Source organism: Mercenaria mercenaria, chromosome 6 (assembly GCF_021730395.1).
Source record: "Mercenaria mercenaria strain notata chromosome 6, MADL_Memer_1, whole genome shotgun sequence".
Classification (NCBI taxonomy): domain Eukaryota; kingdom Metazoa; phylum Mollusca; class Bivalvia; order Venerida; family Veneridae; genus Mercenaria; species Mercenaria mercenaria.
Window position 1 is genome coordinate 5,279,706 of NC_069366.1, and position 20,171 is coordinate 5,299,876.

At 34.4% G+C, this 20,171-nt stretch overlaps 1 protein-coding gene across 1 annotated transcript; it reads left to right on the forward strand.

Annotated features, from left to right (window-relative positions):
- The first annotated feature begins 1,158 nt into the window (after positions 1–1,158).
- Positions 1,159–15,831, forward strand: LOC123549770 (zinc finger TRAF-type-containing protein 1-like). Its single transcript, XM_045338127.2, has 4 exons — positions 1,159–1,410; positions 5,039–5,277; positions 7,881–8,092; positions 8,319–15,831. The coding sequence occupies exons 1-4, from the start codon at positions 1,198–1,200 to the stop codon at positions 8,708–8,710; spliced, it is 1,056 nt and encodes a 351-aa protein (XP_045194062.1). The 5' UTR covers positions 1,159–1,197; the 3' UTR covers positions 8,711–15,831.
- Positions 15,832–20,171: the final 4,340 nt, after the last annotated feature.

The following is a 20,171-nucleotide window of genomic DNA, read 5'->3' on the forward strand; positions in this document are numbered from 1 at the left end:
ATGTAATGATAAATATGTGTACCCTCCACTAACATTTGCTTAATGTCTTCTTACTATTTTCATACATTTAAATATAGAATTCGAAGTGATTAAAAAAAAAAAGAATAGAAGTCGTCGATCCTTTATAACTGCGGTATTTAAGGTTTTTGTCATTGCATTATTGTATATTACCGTGTCTAACCTAAACCAGTATTGCTTTTAGGAGCGCATTTACATGCAAATTACAATTTCCTTGAATGAATATCACTTTTTTTTTTCAGTAAATCAAGAATTAACTTTAATAGACTTGTCGCTGATCCAAAATTACATGTTGCCACAATATGTTCATGTCATCGAAAAATGGGTGCTAAAACGAAACCATTAGAAAGCCTGAAAGTCGGAAATGATACTGAGGGAATATGGGGTTGAAAAACTATTGATTCAAAATTTCCGATAATTACGCCTTTTACAATAAAAATCCTTTAACCATGGAAAAGTATGTCAATTTTCACTCATTAGATATCTTAAACGCATTGTTCGTTATTTACGGGCTTTGGGATTTGGAACGGCAATAGTGTGTCCAATCCTCTTATCAATCCACAAGTTATAAATCGCTAAAATACAAGGACTTTTTTACCCATTCTAGGTGACGAAAACAAATGTTAGATGTCAGCACCAACGTGCCGGTATCAGGGTCCGCAGACCTTTCTCGAGTTTATTCAAATGGCCATGCATTAAGCGTTAAATAACATTTAATGAACTGCTAAATGTATGTTCACTAGACTTGGTCAGAACCATGGTCAAATGCTTAGGGTCTTCCTTTGAGTAGCGGCATTAAGAAAAGAAGATATTTTCCATTTTGATTTATGGCAATTAATTTCATTCAGAATTTGAATTTTGTACGAACTGTTATATCTTTTCATCGGGTAAATCAGACAGAAACAATTTTATCATTTAGTGATGTTGATATTGGGATCTGTCACCTCGACCTCGCATCACTGAAACCTCAGTTAACCTTAGTTAAGTTGTGGCACATTATGCTAAGTATACTGTAATCATTTTGACAGTTGTCACGTGGTATTGTTTACCTCCATCGGCGGAAAACCCCGAACATGGAGCACGTGATAAAACGAAGTAAATTGATTGGTCACCATTGACGTCATGCAAGATTTCAGCAGTTCGTAAATATTGCCCTGCCACGGTTTATTTACAAACAAGATGGCCGAGAGTGCAGAATCCGCCCTTCAACAAATTTTCACAGATAATATTAGTGAAAACAAAGAAAACGAAGATTGCTCCAGTTTTGAACCAGAGAAGAAAAAATCGAAATTGGACATTCCATCAACTGCTCCCGATTTCAAACTGGAGGAACGGTTGAGCGGAATTCTCTGCTGCGCAGTTTGTTTGGACTTGCCAAGAACATGTTTCCAGGTAAAATACAATCAATTCAAGTTCAATCTTTGATTAATTACATTAAATTAAAGTATATTCTTATATTTGCGATATGAACAATGCGTTAATTCAAGATATTTCTTTAACTGTGTGTATTTTTTTTGTTATTTTTGACCTTGCCGGGATGTGGTCGTTTTTGATTTTCAAAATGAGACGAGTTGATGCAAGATCGTGCATTTGTAGATTGTTTGCAAAAAGATGGACGTTACATATTCACTTATAATTGCGTGAATTTGCGGGGAAAAAAATGTTGACAGCTGGAATCTCTTCCGTGACCTCAAGCACCATATTTGTACCACGTGATAGACATTCTCATAATCAGCTGTTGGCTCATTGCTATATTTGGCAATGAGCCAACAACATGTATAGGCAGTGATGCAGTTAGGAATGTGTATCATCTGATGATCATCTTGTTATGCTTTATGGCCTGCTAATTAGATATTGTGCAAAAAAAAGAAGAAAAAAGAAATGTAATAGGAGCGGAAAAACGTGCAGCCCGATACAGGACTCGAACCTGCGACCTTCTGCTTGCAAGTCAGATGCTCTACCAACTGTGCTAATCGGACAATCGATATCATAGACTAATTATATACATTATATACACACTGCTACAGAAACATGAGACGCCCCACACCCAAACTCAAATTGACCAAATTGAAAGCATCCAAAGGAGAGCCGCCTGCTGGATCAAGACCGACTACGGCCGTACTTCCTGTGTAACAGACATGCTTCACTCCCTAAACCTTTGTCGACTGGATTTAAGGCATATATATTCTAGGTTATCACTCTTCTATAAGATTCATCATGAACTGGTTGCTATCCCAATCGTAAATTAACTGACCCCAATGACCCAATGTGTCCGCTATGGCCATTCCCTAAGTTATAGGTTACTTACTGCAACCACTGACTATTACAAGTTCTCTTATTTTCCGAGAACAGTGTACCATCGGAACCAACTTCGCCCCAGTGTCGCCCACCTCCCTACCCTAGAGCAGATCAGTGCTGCAGTTTGCAGTCTTGAACATGCCTCGCTCTAGTTATCCTGCAAACTCAAGTTTTAACCTTTTTATATCACCAAAGTTATTAGTTTCTTCCACTCAAAATCACTATATTCTTTCTCCTTTCGATTTTGACACGCATAACGTCTATGTTCCCGCAAGGAGTTTGACGTCAACGGAAGATAGATAGATAGAAGTTATTTTTGTAGTGTAGATAATCAGGCTGAACTGCACAAATATGCAGAATAAAGTTGATACAAGTGTAAGTAAAGATATTGTTAAATGTGCAGAGCTAAACAAATCCACTTATATCATAATAAATACCAGTTTGGCAAGTGAAAGTGTCCTAATCATCCTGCATGACAATGCTGTGATTTTGACGCAAAATATAATAAATTCAGTGTGTGGAAACTAGGGCATCTCAGCAGTTGAAATGTTATGCTACCCAATTATATTTAGTATAATTTACATTCGCCCTATTCTTTTCCATTGAAAATTATGGTGTTTATTTTGTATGAACAGCAAAATGAAAGATGTGAAAGTTGTGTCAACACTGCTTAGTCAAGTTAGTGATAACAGGCCACTGCTTTGACATCGTCCACTTATAGTCAGGTAGAACGTTCCTTAGATGATGTCGCAGTTGTTCCGTCTACCTGGAAGCAGATTTTTAATGTTAAATGCAACAAAATCTATGCGATTTATAATCATTATAATGTAATCTTGTTTACAAATCGAAAGGAAATATAATTAACCCTTAGCCTGCTGCAGGCGAATTTAACAGCCTTTGCAAACAGCTTGGAACCAGATCAGACGCCGATTAAATCGGCGTCTGATCAGGTTCCAAGCTGTTTGCTACTCTGACAATATTTCTTCCAATTTTGGAGCAAATTGAATGAACTTTACAATTTTAGCAGACGACATTTCCAGCAGACGACAATTTATCTAGCATGCTAAAGGTTAATCTATATATAAGAAATGAAACTTTTTTTGGTGTTCATGCAAATGAATGACAGAAACAGATCAGCAATATAAACATGAATTGCTAGCACGATTCATGGATTTGTTGATCCTATTCTGTTGTTCATTTCGCATGAACACCAAAAAAAAAATTCATTTCTTAAATAATCACATTAGTTTGATGCTTGACAGTCTGTGACAAGATTTCCGTACATGTATTATAGTGTAAAAAAAATTTCTGGTGTTCATGCATGTGTAAAATAGAAACCGCTGTCAGGTCGTCCAACATGATATACATGAAAGTGTTTGCAGGTTTAGTTCATGGATGGTAGACTTAGTGGAAATGCAAGTTACCATCCAAGTTGTAGCCCCAGTTGAGCAGAAGTCAACATTTACACATGCTAGAAATTACCAAGATAAAATTGCAGACATCCTTGGATGCGCATGTATTCTTATGGCGCTTTATATAGAACTTTCAACGATATGCAGGTGTGATTGCATGAAAAGCAGCGTATTGTTCCCAGCTGAAATAATGGAGTTGCCCGTAACAAGAAATCAATGGGCAGAGCTAAACAAAATGGTGAGGGGGTTTGAGGTTAAGGAGCAGAAACTGCCAAAAGACAAAACTAAAAAGCAGGGGTGACTATAAACACTACACAAAGCTATTAAAGGAATACTGAAGCCACTCGAGCTGAAATATTAAACAGAAGCTGACAACATAAATATCGTGCTGAATGGTTGGAACTGATCAAAATATAACTGCTTTGATCGCAAGTATGGGGAGCCTTTTTATGGCCACTGCAGCACATAAACAACACTGCTGTGAAAAACAAACCCTGTCTTTAATGCTCACATAGTCATTTAACATTAAGCCTGAATATAAAACAAAACAAAGTGTCTTAAATATTTTATTGATAAATGTTTGCATTCAAGGCAGGATATGCACATGCATAATACCAGAAAAAATAATTCCATCGAAATGTTAAGAAGGAAAATAGTTTTTACAATGTAAGTACTTTATTTAATCCAACTTGCATTTGGGTTATATATACATATCAAACTTCTATAAATGTTATACATGTATGATAGAAAAAAAGCAGGAAACGAAAATATAGCAGGAAAGAACAGCAATACTTACACTTTGTTTATAATCACAAAAAATAATGTACCAAAACAAAAAACATAAATTTATTACAACGGTTACATATGAATTAAATTAAAAACTGCCTTGGTAGCCTAGTTGTATGTGCGTTATATGAGAAACAGATGCTGAATATATACACACTCGCATACATATATATTAATAACTTCACCACGCTCTGTGCCTTCTGGGAATAGCACTGCTTATATTGCTTACTTTTAAGTTATGGAAAGGAACAATTTCAACAAACAGACCAAAAAAATTTAATTTCCTATTGATGCAACTTTCATTATAATAAATAGTGCCTTAAGCCAAAAAAAACCAGTCTCCTTGCTCAATTTCCCTTTTGATAGTGTTTCCAGCTGTTGGGGGTGAAAAGTCCGTCTTGAAAACCAGTTTTGTTTGTGAAGTCTGGTGCACTGCAGCTCTAACTGACATGACTATTCAGATAAGCTTATCCTGTAAATTCATCAAACCACTAAATTCACACTGAAGTTGTTTTCCTTTGCAGTGTACCAATGGACATCTGATGTGTTGCGGATGTTTCAACCATTTGTTAGCCGATGCGAGATTAAAGGATGAGACGGCAACATGTCCAAATTGCCGATGTGAGATTAGCAAGAACTCATGCACACGTAATCTTGCTGTGGAGAAAGCTGTGTCAGAGTTGCCATCACAGTGTGAGTTCTGCTCCCTACAGCTCCCTAGAAACGCCCTGGAGCATCACGAGAGGGAGATATGTCAAGAGAGGTGAGAGCATCTTGTTCCGGGTAAGTGACCTTATTATGTTAAGGTTAGCTGCCCTATTTTGTTGTTGAAGTGGCAGGTGAAGGAAGGATGCAGGTGTGTTGTGGGCTTAGACACACCTGCAATCTACCTGATACCCTATATGTCCACTGTTTGTTGATGATTGAAGAAATGCCATGTCTTTCTTCCATTTTTCTACCAGAGCAGGATGGATAGGTTTTAAGGGGTCGTGTGACATTGACTTTGAGGAAGAATAGCTACGATTGGTCAGTCGTTGTCATGGAGACTGATCATGTGACTGCCAGCAAAGGACGAATTGTGTGGCGAGATGTCAACTTCTTTATAAACAATCACTAAACCTGGCAAGTATTTTATGTTTTTGAGTCGTCCCATATAGCATGCTTTGTGCCTGTCTCGACCTTTTGCAAATAAAGCCTAGTTTTCTAGAAAATAATCAGGGGCTATTTGCAGAAGGAAAAATATGTGCTCACTCTTTTGAGTTATCACAAACCAGTTGCTTTCTTTTATTAAGTAACAGAAAGTAAGATCAATATAACGTTTTTTTCTCTTTTTAAATAGAAAATTAATCAGTCACACAAAACATAATTTTTCCTTTCCAGATTGTACATTACTATTTTTATTCCATATTTTGACAAAATTCCTTTGATTTAGAATAATTAAGGTGCTAAAGATGAGATGAAGTTTTGTGAATTCAACTTAAGGTTTTTTTTAGACATTATCTTGAAAGTGTGAGCACAAATGCATACCAGTTATTCATTTTCAAAGTGAGACAAGTGTGAATGATGTTTTCAGGGTGTATGCATTTCACTGTCCATCGCTGGTCACTCAGTCTGTAGAAGGAATTCGTGTAGGTTCTTCAAAGTTTTACATCTAGATATTGCAAAGGAATTTTATCCATGTAGAGTTGTCTAGTTTTTGATGGCATAGTTGCTTTTTGAGGTACATATACCTGATTATCATTTGGTCCGAGTCGGCACGAACATAAAATCTTAGACCAGGAACCTGACCAATACAATGGGTAAAGCACATGTCAAAAGAACTAGTTTTGGATACAAGCTAGGTATTTTTGTCTAATTAGGTAGCTGAGTTCTCTAGATGGTTGATAATGTAATTAGGTAATGATGGTAGTAGTATATGGTATATTTTTCTCGGGATAGAGTGGTAGTCATTGTTGTTTAGGTGGTTTTATCAAGGAAATCTTGTTGCCGTGTGTCGGTAGTCAAACTTCTCCAATGCTTTGTATTATTGACTTCGGGTGATGTATCTAAGCTTTTGTGAAGGCCTGGAGGGACAGTGAGTGGAAAAGGCAGCTACTGATAAAGAATAAAAAAAACAGACACTTCTATTTGGCAAACGTTTATGTATAATGATTTGAAAATTTGCTGATTTTGGTTATTTCATACATTTTTTATTTTTGACCAGACAGATTGTAAAAATAAAGGCCAAGGAAGCTTTTTATAGAATTTACTTAAAGGAGATTCCTGACAGCTTTTGGAAGACTTTCAAAAGAACTATTTTAACAATGTTTACTAAATGATAAATGTCTAAGGTTTCGATTGAAAACATGAATTTTATTGAATAAATGAAATGAAAATTGAAAATTACCACAACTGAATGCCAAAATCCATTGTATGTTTGTATTTAAGAGGAATGAATGTTGCATACATGTTTTTTTTATAAATCAGATTATGTTACAGAATTGTCTTAGAATATGAATTGTAGAATTATATTTTATGTTCTTCTTTAAAATCAACTTTGCTTTTCAGCATATGGACACACACTAGCTCCCTACATGGACACAAACTGCAGCAGTCTTTTTATTTTTCAGCAGGTGCCTAGTAGAAATGTGGCCATTGCAGTTCTACCAGATATCATTAAAACGTTTGTTTGTGGAAATGAATGAAAAAGAGTTTTCCTTTTTGTCTATTTTTTTTTTTAATCGTAGGTCATATTCTTATTTCAGGTCGCGTAGCGTTTGATGTTTTTGGTTATGTAAGCTGATAAAGAATTCATTTACAGTTTGGCAGAGTGCAAAATTTCACTTGATCCAAGATTATGTTCATATTAAGTTTTCCTGATATAAAATGTCAATATTATTACTACTACTGTTAATCCATGCATCAGTGGAAAAGTTTTTTCTTCAAATTTCTGTGGTATGGTTTTTGTGAAGCTTTGCTAAAGCATTGAAAGCTAAGCCTTTTCTTTGATGGGAGCTTTTTGATATTTCAATAGAAGATTACACAAGATATCTTTAATCAGTTATTTTAATGTCAGCAAGTTACAACATGATTAAGTCAATTAACCTATGTGGTAAGTATCATCAAATAGGAATCAATTCTGGTAAGTAGATTACTAAATCACAGTCAATAGGTCAGTAATGAGGAGAGGATATTGGGAGGAATTTCCTGTACGGTCTTGAATATGACGGGATTGTTTCGTGATTAAGACAACATTTGTCAAGTAAAGCTTCACAGCGATTAAGTAATACAATGTCTGCATTAACGGCTTACATGGCTAAATTCAGAGAACGATTTAGCTGTTTGTTTCTCTAAATTAACAATATCCTTTTTGTTTTCCCTATTTAGGCCGACTAAGTGCAAATATGCACGGATTGGTTGCCCCTGGCATGGGCCATTCCACGAGTCAGTAGGACATGAGGGATCATGTACGCACCCACAGAAGTCTGGCCTGGAAATAATGGAGTCTCTACACAAGATTGACGATGAGGAGGCAGAAGAACATAGACTCTACAAGGATATATTTGGTCTACTCTCCTTTGAAAAAGTTACATTTAGTGGTAATATACATAAATTTATCTTTTCAAACAGTATTGTTTTTAAATTAAGTTGATATGTATATTATAAGAGATGCAAGAAATGGTACTGATAATGTTGGTATATACACTTTAATTACTCAGCTTTTTTTATGGAAAATTTAATAATTGTGTTTAGGTAAAACTGTACACTATGATTTTTGAAAGATGATTTTCAGAATAGCTCTCATTGAATTTTGTACTGTTTCAGATCTCCAGTTGAAGCCCTACCGTACAGATGACTTTATCACAAAACTTTTCTATGAAACAAGTCGATTTTCCGCATTTAACAACCAGTGGGTAATAAGGGCAAAAGTCGTGCACGACCAAAAAGACCCCGCCCACTCTTCGCAAAGGTCATTGACCTACCAGCTTGTTCTAAAAAGTAAAATCAACCAGCCACTAAATCTTCACTACATGGTTCTCAAGGGTCCATACGGAGAGACGAAGGTTAAACCTGCCATATATAGACATGACTTCTCGAACGACAGCCAGGAAACAAGCCACCAGTTATTGCCAGTGATTGACTCTATCGAGTGTAACAAACTACTGGCATCAAAAACAATCAACATGAGAGTGTTAATGTTTCAAGTTCCATCATAGAATTTGTGGTGTAGGCATACCGGGTATATTTTGTGCATTTGTATAAATCGCCATTATAAATCGAGATGCATTTTTTACCTTAATATAAATATACCAAGAAGTCATTACTGTCCAAGAATAGAGAATTTCCTTCCATTGTTCCAAATAATTTGGCAGTTATAAAGTCAATGGGAAAAACAGATTTTATATACAAGTATTTTTAAGGTGTTTTCTAATAATTTTCTATACAGTACATTTTTTAGTCTTTCAGCATTTAGTTCTTCTGTCAGAATTTGTAGAAATTTCATATATTGATGGAAATTTCCACATTTAGACAGTTGCATCAACATTTGTGTCCATAATGTTTACATTTATTTACTAAATATTCATCCACAAGGGTTACTTAAAGATTATCTCATTCATCTAGAAAATACTGTTTTTCCCCCATAAAACTCATACCAAGGGCATTATTTTTTATCTTTCAAAGTAACTTTGTATTTATGTGTAGTAAAGACACTTTTACAAATTCTTAGATAGATTTAAAATTAACTTGTCAAATTAATGTTCCATATTGGAATTGAATTGATTATTTTGATGATGAAATTTGTGAAGTTACTGTAAAAGAAAACCGTCACCTTCAGTTTCTGTAACAACTGTCATGGTAGAAAAGTGATACTTATTTAAACAGTATGAACGGCATGGCAGTTATTAAGATTTCTTCAGTTTCAATCATTACAAAAGTCGTGATAGAAAACAATCCTAGCTTAACTAACTAAGTAATAGTCTTATACATTTTATTTTTTTTAATTTAGGATATCAAAATAGTTCCAAATGTTTCTTTATTAAAAATTATAACAGATTGATAACACAGATTACCACAAGTTTTTATCTCTTTTCGAGTACAGGTATGTGATTTTTAGCTTGACTTTTCGAAGAAAAAGTAGAGCTATTGCACTCGCCCTGGTGTCGGCATTGGTTAAGGGGACGCATACTTTGAAATTAGAAAAAAGTGGGTGGGGTATTATAAAATTTACCTGCAAAAAAGTACAAGGTTTTGGTAAATGAAATGAATACTGTTTCAACTGTTATAAGTACACAAAGGATTGCTCACTAAAATAAAAATGAGGAAAACTGAAATAAGAAAGTTATTGTTGAATTACATAAGACTTCTTGTGTACATTCAAAGTCAACAATTACGACTTTTTGGTGCGAAAATAATAGTGCTTCACTTTGTCCAAACATTTATCAATGTCCTACAGATTCTAATTTAAAGAAAGAATGTGAAATAAGTTCACTGTCTTGCTTTTCATTTCGCATATGTGAGCTAAAACTCATTATTTAGTTTGTTTACAAAGTAGTGCATAAGAAAAGATACGGTGGTCAAGGAATGCCACATTCTAAAACTATAAGAGTATATTCCCCTTAATACATTAAACATTTATCGTTACAGAAGTCTAGTGGCTTACAATAAAGGCCTAGAAATGTTGCCATTATTAATTTTTAACTTGGTATTCATGAACTACAATGCACTTAAATATCAAAACACATTCAACAAACTTTTGAAAATGTATTCTCTTAAAAATCCCTAAAATAAGGTATGAAATTTGGTTGAGAGGTCCAATCAATGTGTATATGTGGAAAAGCAACATTCTAATCTTGTTCACAAAAGTTACTAATACACAGCTGGAATGTCAATGATCAAAACTGGACGAATATACAGTTATCCTCACTTTAATGTCATTTATAATTTGTCCTTGAATTCTCCACCATACTTTTCATAACTCTGTTTGCACGAGTTGCACGAGAATGCTGTCATTCACGTAAAAAACGGGGTCAAATAAGTTGTAAATGCAATATCATCTAAACGTAATTAATGGATTATGCAGTTCAAGACAAACTTTATCTCATAACGTAACGAACATGTACAATGTTGTAACAACAACTTTACTTACACTGATTTAAGTAGCAGTCGGTTTATAAGTGACTTTATTGATTCATTTTGTGTTTTGTTATTGTTGTCAAAAGTATAACGGAAGTGCCTCACAACTGAAGCGGAAACCAGTTTGATGCGCAAAGTAGTCCACTGTAAGTAATATTTTTTGACAAATGTCCACAGAAATTAATAATTTTCTCATATTAAAGACGAATATCTGAATAGGATTCATTATTTGATAAGAAATTATAATCATCGACATGTTTTTTTAAAAATCGTACACGTGCTGACACCTAAGTTGTCTCCCGTTGTTTATTAGAGTTACCTTTCGTCAGGCGCAGTAATACATTTGCAGTGAATCGCCGAGAAGTCGTGGGAAAATTAAAAACCATGTAAACAAAGTAAAATTAATCACCTTTTCAAGATGAATTTCAAGTGATCGACATTATGCATTTAACCCGCCTGACCTGTGTAGCATCTTAGATATCTTTTCTAAGGTATTCATTGTGTAGAATGTCATGTTATGCCCTTGCAATGCTAATCCCACTCTGACTTTTTTGTTTACATTTTTTATCAATGAGAAATATGGCGTCCATCCCGAGATTAACAGACGTGGCGTTAAATTTTTACATGTTTAAGCAAACCTGGTGTGTTAGAAAGAAAATCTCATCCCTTCAACATTATTTGGAACACTGTTATTGTAAAAAACCTGTATTTTCCTTATACAAAAGCTTAATATTTTGTGTTGAATGTACTTTCACAAAGACCTCTGTTTTCCTATTACATTCATAGTACCACATCCTTATCCACAAAATACTGAATATTACAGGTGTCCATCAGTATTATATCAGTTTAGGAATATGTTTTTTATTTTCCCACCATCGATTTCTTGAATATGCACCCCTTCCGCATTGCTGTATGAACTGTGAATGTAGCAATATGCGTCCCCTTAAAGTTTTTGATAAAGTCAAATATCTCAGTTACTGTCATAGCTGTTGACTTGAAACTTAAAATAGGTATTTACTATCAAAGTCTACATCAGGAGAAACAATCCTCATAACTCTGGTTTGAATTTTGAAAGAGTTTTGCCCCTTTCTGACTTAGAATTTTTTGGTTAAAGTTTTTTCTTAAGTCAAATATCTCTGTTACTATCAAAGCTTTTGAATTGAAACTTAAAATAGTTATTTACTATCAAAGTCTACAATAGGAAAAACAATCCTCACAACTCTGGTTTGAATTTTGACAGAGTTATGCCCCTTTTTAACTTAGAATATTTTGGTTAAAGTTATATGAGGTTTTTACTGGCAAAACGCTAATTCAGAGTCAAGCACTGAGAAAAGTCGAGCACGCTGTCATCAGACAGCTCTTGTTTGTGTTAGATTTAAAATCAGACCTGGCTTAATTTTTATATTTATTAAAGTATAGGATGTATGTCTACCTCACAGTCAAAAGTAATTTTCTAGGTGAAAGAGATTAACTTTGAACAATTATTTTATTAACACTTAGAATATTTACTTTGAATTTCTAGATAACTTGTGAAAAATGAGTTCCAGTTGAATACTATTATGCACAGTTGGCCTCTTAGATATATTACTTGAAATAATTTTTGTCAGGACATTAATATTTCAGTCTGAATTTAACACACTTGACAGAAGTTATGTTGCCCATATTGTTGGTATTTTCTTGTTGCATGATTTTTTGTTTTGGTATATTTTGATAATCAATAAAAAATTTCCCAACTTATTACTGGTTAGGAATTGAAATGAGATGTTTTTGGTCTTAAAAAACAGCTTTTGCTATTTAAAATGCAGTCTTGGTATAATTAACAAAACTATCTTTGATAAAAAAAAAAACAAAAAAAAAACATTCAAGATGGGATAAAATGCAGTGTCAATAATATAAATTTTTGTAGAATGATATGACTTGGCATGCTTTTAAACAACCACCAAGTCAATTCTAAATGCATTCAAGAATGTGCTGTAGTATTTCACAGCTTCATCACTGCTGTACATTAAACATACGGATAACTTGATGCCAATTTTGAAAGTTACCTCCGTACACATAAAACAGGGAAATGTCATAAAAGCATTCAACCAATTTTCTAAACAGGTCACATTTTTATACACATCTGCAGTCTATTTATTGAAATATAATTTATTTCTGTTCATATGATTTAAAATTTTATTTGCATTATGATTCTTTTATTATAATTTAAGTGTTTTGTTTCACCATCTCTTATATAATTTTCTAGTGTTTGTCATTTAGTTTGCCGTTCATTGCATTTTACAGGATTTTTGTTTTATCTGTTGTTATATGATTATGTATATTTTAATATGTACCATAATTGATGGGGAACATTGTATTTATGTCAGAACTGATTAAAGAAGAATTAATTATTACAGAGAAAATGAATGTACTTGTTTTGTTTTCATTGTGTTAAACTTGTAAAAATTATTTAAGTGATTCTGCCTTTGTGACTAGTGCAGACCAAGATCAGCCTGCACATCTGTTCATAAAACATGTAGGAACATAGAAATTATTTTAAGCTCTAATGTAAATAGCTGTTTTAAATGAGTCTTTTGCTTATAGACTAAATATTTATAAATATAACATGCTTTCAAGAATGGTTGAAAAGTTTTTTAAGAATACCGGTAGTATGCTAAATTCACAAGTACCGTATCCGTACTGAATTATATAAGGTGTTCTACCATTTGCTTGCCTTAGCTGACTGATTGGCCGGTCTGTTTCTTGTTCTCAAACAGTATTTTGATGAGTTTATTTCAAATTTAACAATAGTGTTCTTCTTTGACCCTTTACCAGTGTATATGTAAATTTAAATGAAAGCTTGCAGAAAAAAACAAAAGAACATCCCCCTTATAAACTTGTTAGAAACAACAAGACAGGGTTTATAGAGTTGCCCATGTTTGGCCTTCTGTAAACCATTTTGGTTTCTGATAAATAACTGCATAATGCTAGAACCTTTAGCTGTCCATATTGATCGGATTTGTTCCATGTTCAGAAGCTGACCCAATGACTTCGATACTGCAATGCTCTCCAGTCTGAGGAAGGCTTTGACCTATAAGCTACATAGGATGGTTGTCAGTAGATGACCCTTATTGTATTTGGGGTTAGTATGTCAAAGGTCACAGTGAAAATTTGTTCTTATCAATACTTCGGTGAAATAGCCTTCAAACTTTGTACGATAGTTGCTTGTGTTTCCATACCCGTATTGTTTTGATGGGTCACCATTGTTCATTGTGACTGAAAATGGTCTTGGATCAATAACTAGAGAAGCTTTGGTCTATGGCCCTTCAAACTTAATAGAATGGTTGCCTATGTGTGTAGATGATCTCTGTTCATATTGATGTGGAGGTTAATGTCAAAGGTCAAGGTTACTGACTGAGACAAAAACAATTTCCAGTCAGAAACTTGTGAATGCTAGGGCCTACCACCATTACACTTAAGAATATGATTGCCCGAGGTCATATATGAACCCTAATTTTTAGTAGTCTGGGTCAGATCTCAAGAAAAAGTTACTGCAAGACTGAAAAACAGTTTCTTCTCAATAACTGGAGAAATCTTGGGCATACATGTAGCCAAACTTAATTGGATGGTTGCCTGAAGTCAATAGATGACTTGCAAGTTTTTGTGGTATTTAGGTTTAAGGTCAAGGTCACAGTATCTTCAGTTTGTTGTCACTATGGTCAGCAGATGACTCCTACTGTTTTTAAGGGACTGTACACCAAAGGTCAAGGTCAAAGTGGGCTAGAGACTTAAGAAAATTCAGTAACTTGAAATTGCTTGTATAAACAGCATTTGAACATCATAGAATGGTTTCCTGTTGTCAATAGATGACTGCCATTGTTTCTGCAGTATGTCAAAGGTCAAGTTCACTGAAATACTGAGACTAAAATAGACATCTACTGAATAGTTTGTTTCAAATCAGTTATTTCATTGGATGATTGCCTGTGTGGAAAAGATGACCTATGTTGTTTTCAGACTTATTAGTTCAAAGGTCAATGTCACTTCGTTCAATAATATCCAGGTCAATGTCATTTGATATTATCTTATGATAAGTAGATGACCACTAATGTTTTTGGGTCATTTTGCCAAAGGTCAAGGTGAGAGTATTCTTAAGACTGACAACAATAAGGAGAAGCAGTTTACATTTAAATTTTAAAATACAGCTTTGTAGAATAATCCAGAACAATATGGTATCAGTCAAAACACTGATGAGTTAGGTAGAACTACCCAGGTCCTCTTTCTGCATCTTTATTTTAGACAAAACTAAGAGAAATGCATGTGTAACATAATCGATATAATTTTGAATTAAATATGAAAAAATGCCAGTGAAAGTACTAATTACTTATTGTTTATTTTTTGTTCATTTTAGAAAAAAAAAATTGTTACTGCCATAGAATTGCCTATTGTATAACAAGTATGGGTTAATTGGTATAAATTAAGATTTTTTTCGGGCTTTCAGTGATCTCTATGATAAAATGTATGTATATATTATTGCTGCATTTTTATTGTGTTTGTTTATTATAGATTATTTAAAGGGGCATGCTTCAAAATTTGTCTTTTTTCAAAATAAAAGTTACATTAACATTGTTAGATAGTTAATAAATAATTCCAAGCAGTATTATTTAGAACAAAAGCTGTCGGAGGACAGCAACGCTCGAGTATTGAACAGCCTTGTCAATTGAATAAATGTAAGTCCAAAAATGGGGCATAATATTGTAAAAATGCAAAACAGAGTTATGGAACCTGTGCAGTGTAAGTCAGTTCTTCACAGTGAGTAAGTGTGTGAAGTTTCAGTTCATTCCCACAAGTGGTTACTGAGATACCGGCTTACATACAAATTGGGACGCTGACGCGTGTGTGAGTTCAATAGCTCTACCTATTCTTTAAATAGTTGAGCTAAAAATGTAGTCTATAGAATGAATAGAAAAGTTGATTATTTAGCTGTTCTTTAGATCACCCATAGAAGAACAACTTAAATAATTTTTAAAAAAATATGAAAGTCTGATGTAGATCTGAAGCCATGCCCCTTTATTGGTTAATCTTTTATCACTTCGAGCAGGTGAGTTGAAAACCAATTAAACTATGATATACATTTTTTAAGTATTTATTCAAAAGTAAAATGACTAAAAAAAAAGTTCCAGGAAATCTGTTGGGTCATTTTATTGTTTTTTTTTTTTTTTGGTTACTTCCATCATGAATTTCTGAGTGTTTGAAACAAGCTGAAGAATGGATTATTATGCTTTCCTGCTTGAAGCAAAAAAAGATCAATCATTTATGAATAATCCTTTTTAGCTCACCTGTCACAAAGTGACAAGGTGAGCTTTTGTGATCGCGCGGTGTCCGTCCGTGCGTCCGTAAACTTTTGCTTGTGACCACTCTAGAGGTCACATTTTTCATGGGATCTTTATGAAAGTTGGTCAGAATGTTCATCTTGATGATATCTAGGTCAGGTTCGAAACTGGGTCACGTGCCGTCAAAAACTAGGTCAGTAGGTCTAAAAATAGAAAAACCTTGTGACCTCTCTAGAGGCCATATATTTCATAAGATCTTCATGAAAATTGGTCAGAATGTTCACCTTGATGATATCTAGGTCAAGTTCGAAACTGGGTCACGTGCCGTCAAAAACTAGGTCAGTAGGTCTAAAAATAGAAAAACCTTGTGACCTCTCTAGAGACCATATTTTTCATGAGATCTTCATGAATATTGGTCAGAATGTTTACCTTGATGATATCTAGGTCAAGTTCGAAACTGGGTCACGTAGGGTCAAAAACTAGGTCATTAGCTCTAAAAATAGAAAAACCTTGTGACCTGTCTAGAGGCCATATTTCTCAATGGATCTTCATGAAAATTGGTCAGAATGTTCACCTTGATCATATCTAGGTCAAGTTCGAAACTGGGTCACGTGGGGTTAAAAACTAGGTCAGTAGATCTAAAAATAGAAAAACCTTGTGACCTCTCTAGAGGCCATATTTTTCATGAGATCTTCATGAATATTGGTCAGAATGTTCACCTTGATGATATCTAGGTCAAGTTCGAAACTGGGTCATGTGGGGTCAAAAACTAGGTCAGTAGATCTAAAAATAGAAAAACCTTGTGACCTCTCTAGAGGCCATATTTCTCAATGGATCTTCATGAAAATTGGTCAGAATGTTCACCTTGATGATATCTAGGTCAAGTTCGAAAATGGGTCATGTGCGGTCAAAAACTAGGTCAGTAGGTCTAAAAATAGGAAAACCTTGTGACCTCTCTAGAGGCCATATTTTTCAATGGATCTTCATGAAAATTGGTCAGAGTATTTACCTTGAAGATATCTAGGTCAAGTTCGAAACTGGGTCACGTGGGGTTTAAAACTAGGTCAGTAGATCTAAAAATAGAAGAACCTTGTGACCTCTCTAGAGGCCCCTTTTTTTTTTTTTATGAGATCTTCATGAATATTGGTCAGAATGTTCACCTTGATGATATCTAAGTCAAGTTCGAAATTGGGTCACGTGGGATCAAAAACTAGGTCAGTAGGTCTAAAAATAGAAAAAACCTTGTGACCTCTCTAGAGGCCATATTTCTCAACGGATCTTCATGAAAATTGGTGAGAATGTTCAGCTTGATGATATCTAGGTCAGATTCGTAACTGGGTCATGTGCGGTCAAAAACTAGGTCAGTAGGTTGAAAAATAGAAAAATCTTGTGACCTCTCTAGAGGCCATATTTTTCATGAGATCTTCATGAAAATTGGTGAGAATGTTCACCTTGATGATATCTAGATCAAGTTTAAAAGTGGGTCACGTGCCTTCAAAAACTAGGTCATTAGGTCAAATAATAGAAAAACCTTGTGACCTCTCTAGAGGCCATATTTTTCAATGGATCTTCATGAAAATTGGTCAGAATTTTTTATCTTGATGATATCTAGGTCACATGTGCTCAAAAACTAGGTCACTATGTCAAATAATAGAAATAACGACGTCATACTCAGTTCAACACTGGGTCATGTGGGGATAGGTGAGCGATTCAGGACCATTATGGTCCTCTTGTTTATGTGTGTATTCAAGCATATTTATATTCGCCACTGGTTACTCATATGGGCTAGTCCCTGAGAATACCGTTAGTAATTAAGAGCTTTTTAATTGATAGAGGAAATGTACCACTTGTTCCATTTCATTGTATAAAAGAGAACATGTGCTTCATCACATTAACGTTTTCTTCAGTTGTTACGCCCACATTGCTAAATACACTATGAATTTACAGTGACATTCAGGGAGTTTCTAATGTGAGAGAGAATTGTTTTAAATTTTTCTCACTTGTTACATGTTAAAGTTTAAACTATATTTATCTCGTATTAATGTTACATATTTCTTTGATTGATAAACGTCACCATATTGGGACTTGAAAATTGTTATAGACAGCAGTTGTTTCATTTTAGGAAATCTGTTAAAAACAAGTTTTTAAATGCCTTCATATCATTAAAAAAAATAGTTTTTTTTATGTCTTCAGAAAGAATATTTTACTTTTTATATATTCACCTTTTTCTGTCCCTTGCGAACACTGTGGTTGTGTATATTTTGAACAGCAAGATAGATGTAAGCTAGCTTTACACTTCGTTCCACTGTTAATAAACTTTATCAGCTTTTCTGTCAATTTCAGCATAATTTAGGAATATGTTTGGCTGTATTTACGAGTAACCATTTAGATATTGCTTTGCAAACGAATAGGCTTGTATGCTGATAGCTTTATGCCTACCCTGTAAGTGTTGATGTGCATGTTTGATACAGTGCTTTATTACATAACAAATCTGTATAGTATTTTGACATAGAACTGACAAAAACTGGTACCAAGAAATGTCATTTACAGACTTGTATATCTTGTTGTGGTTCCAGGTGTTTACAATTGTTACTGAATACTCACTCTCTCTAGGATAATGTAGAAGATAAAGTGCTGCACAGTACTTGTTGATGCACAAGATATAGTTCCATACAGTACTATAGGAAGTGGAAGATTTAGTACCATATGGTACTAGTACTTGACTGAAGCTAAACTGCATTCAGCATAAATGCATTTGATTTTCAGCATTATTTTTTGTTGAATTTATCCAATTTGATGAGATTGACATAAACACACAGTGAAATGCATAAGTGATCTCAGTGACATGTAACTGTTTCTTAAATGTTTGTAAAGATGTAAGAACTCATTAAAATCAAATATTTATATAGCTAATATATTCTCTTCTGTATACAGTTCAGGTATATTATATTTTACGAGTTTAATGGCAGTTTTGAATTTTCTGATATTCCACTGACTTAAGTGATAACACAAAGGGAAGACTGTTCTGTACTGATTTTGTAAGCTTACAGCATCTGAATGCAAAGGAGTGAAAATCTGTTTGTGTTATCTTGTTGCACCATTTTAGATATTAACAATATATATAATTTTGAGAAATACATACGGTATTTACAATTTTTAGCTCACCTGTCACAAAGTGACAAGGTGAGCTTTTGTGATCGCGCGGTGTCCGTCGTCCGTCCGTGCGTCCGTCCGTAAACTTTTGCTTGTGACCACTCTAGAGGTCACATTTTTCATGGGATCTTTATGAAAGTTGGTCAGAATGTTCATCTTGATGATATCTAGGTCAAGTTCGAAACTGGGTCACGTGCCATCAAAAACTAGGTCAGTAGGTCTAAAAATAGAAAAACCTTGTGACCTCTCTAGAGGCCATATATTTCACAAGATCTTCATGAAAATTGGTCAGAATGTTCACCTTGATGATATCTAAGTCAAGTTCGAAACTGGGTCACGTGGGGTCAAAAACTAGGTCAGTAGGTCTAAAAATAGAAAAACCTTGTGACCTCTCTAGAGGCCATATTTTTCATGAGATCTTCATGAATATTGGTCAGAATGTTTACCTTGATGATATCTAGGTCAAGTTCGAAACTGGGTCATGTAGGGTCAAAAACTAGGTCATTAGGTCTAAAAATAGAAAAACCTTGTGACCTCTCTAGAGGCCATATTTCTCAATGCATCTTCATGAAAATTGGTCAGAATGTTCATCTTGATGATATCTAGGTCAAGTTCGAAACTGGGTCACGTGGGTTTAAAAACTAGGTCAGTAGATCTAAAAATAGAAAAACCTTGTTACCTCTCTAGTGGCCATATTTCTCAATGGATCTTCATGAAAATTGGTCAGAATGTTCACCTTGATGATATCTAGGTCAAGTTCGAAACTGGGTCATGTGCGGTCAAAAACTAGGTCAGTAGGTCTAAAAATAGGAAAACCTTGTGACCTCTCTAGAGGCAATATTTTTCAATGGATCTTCATGAAAATTGGTCAGAATGTTTACCTTGATGATATCTAGGTCAAGTTCGAAACTGGGTCACATGGGGTTAAAAACTAGGTCAGTAGATCTAAAAATAGAAAAACCTTGTGACCTCTCTAGAGGCCATATTTTTCATGAGATCTTCATGAATATTGGTCAGAATGTTCATCTTGATGATATCTAAGTCAGATTCGAAACTGGGTCACGTGGGATCAAAAACTAGG

What these genes read in the sequence shown, in the direction of transcription:
- LOC123549770 (XM_045338127.2), top strand. Translation starts at nt 1,198, where the DNA reads ATGGCCGAGAGTGCAGAATCCGCCCTTCAACAAATTTTCACAGATAAT. An exon ending in TGCCAAGAACATGTTTCCAG is followed by an intron (nt 1,411 to 5,038) that starts GTAAAATACAAT and finishes TTTCCTTTGCAG; the next exon opens with TGTACCAATGGACATCTGAT. An exon ending in TGAAAAAGTTACATTTAGTG is followed by an intron (nt 8,093 to 8,318) that starts GTAATATACATA and finishes GTACTGTTTCAG; the next exon opens with ATCTCCAGTTGAAGCCCTAC.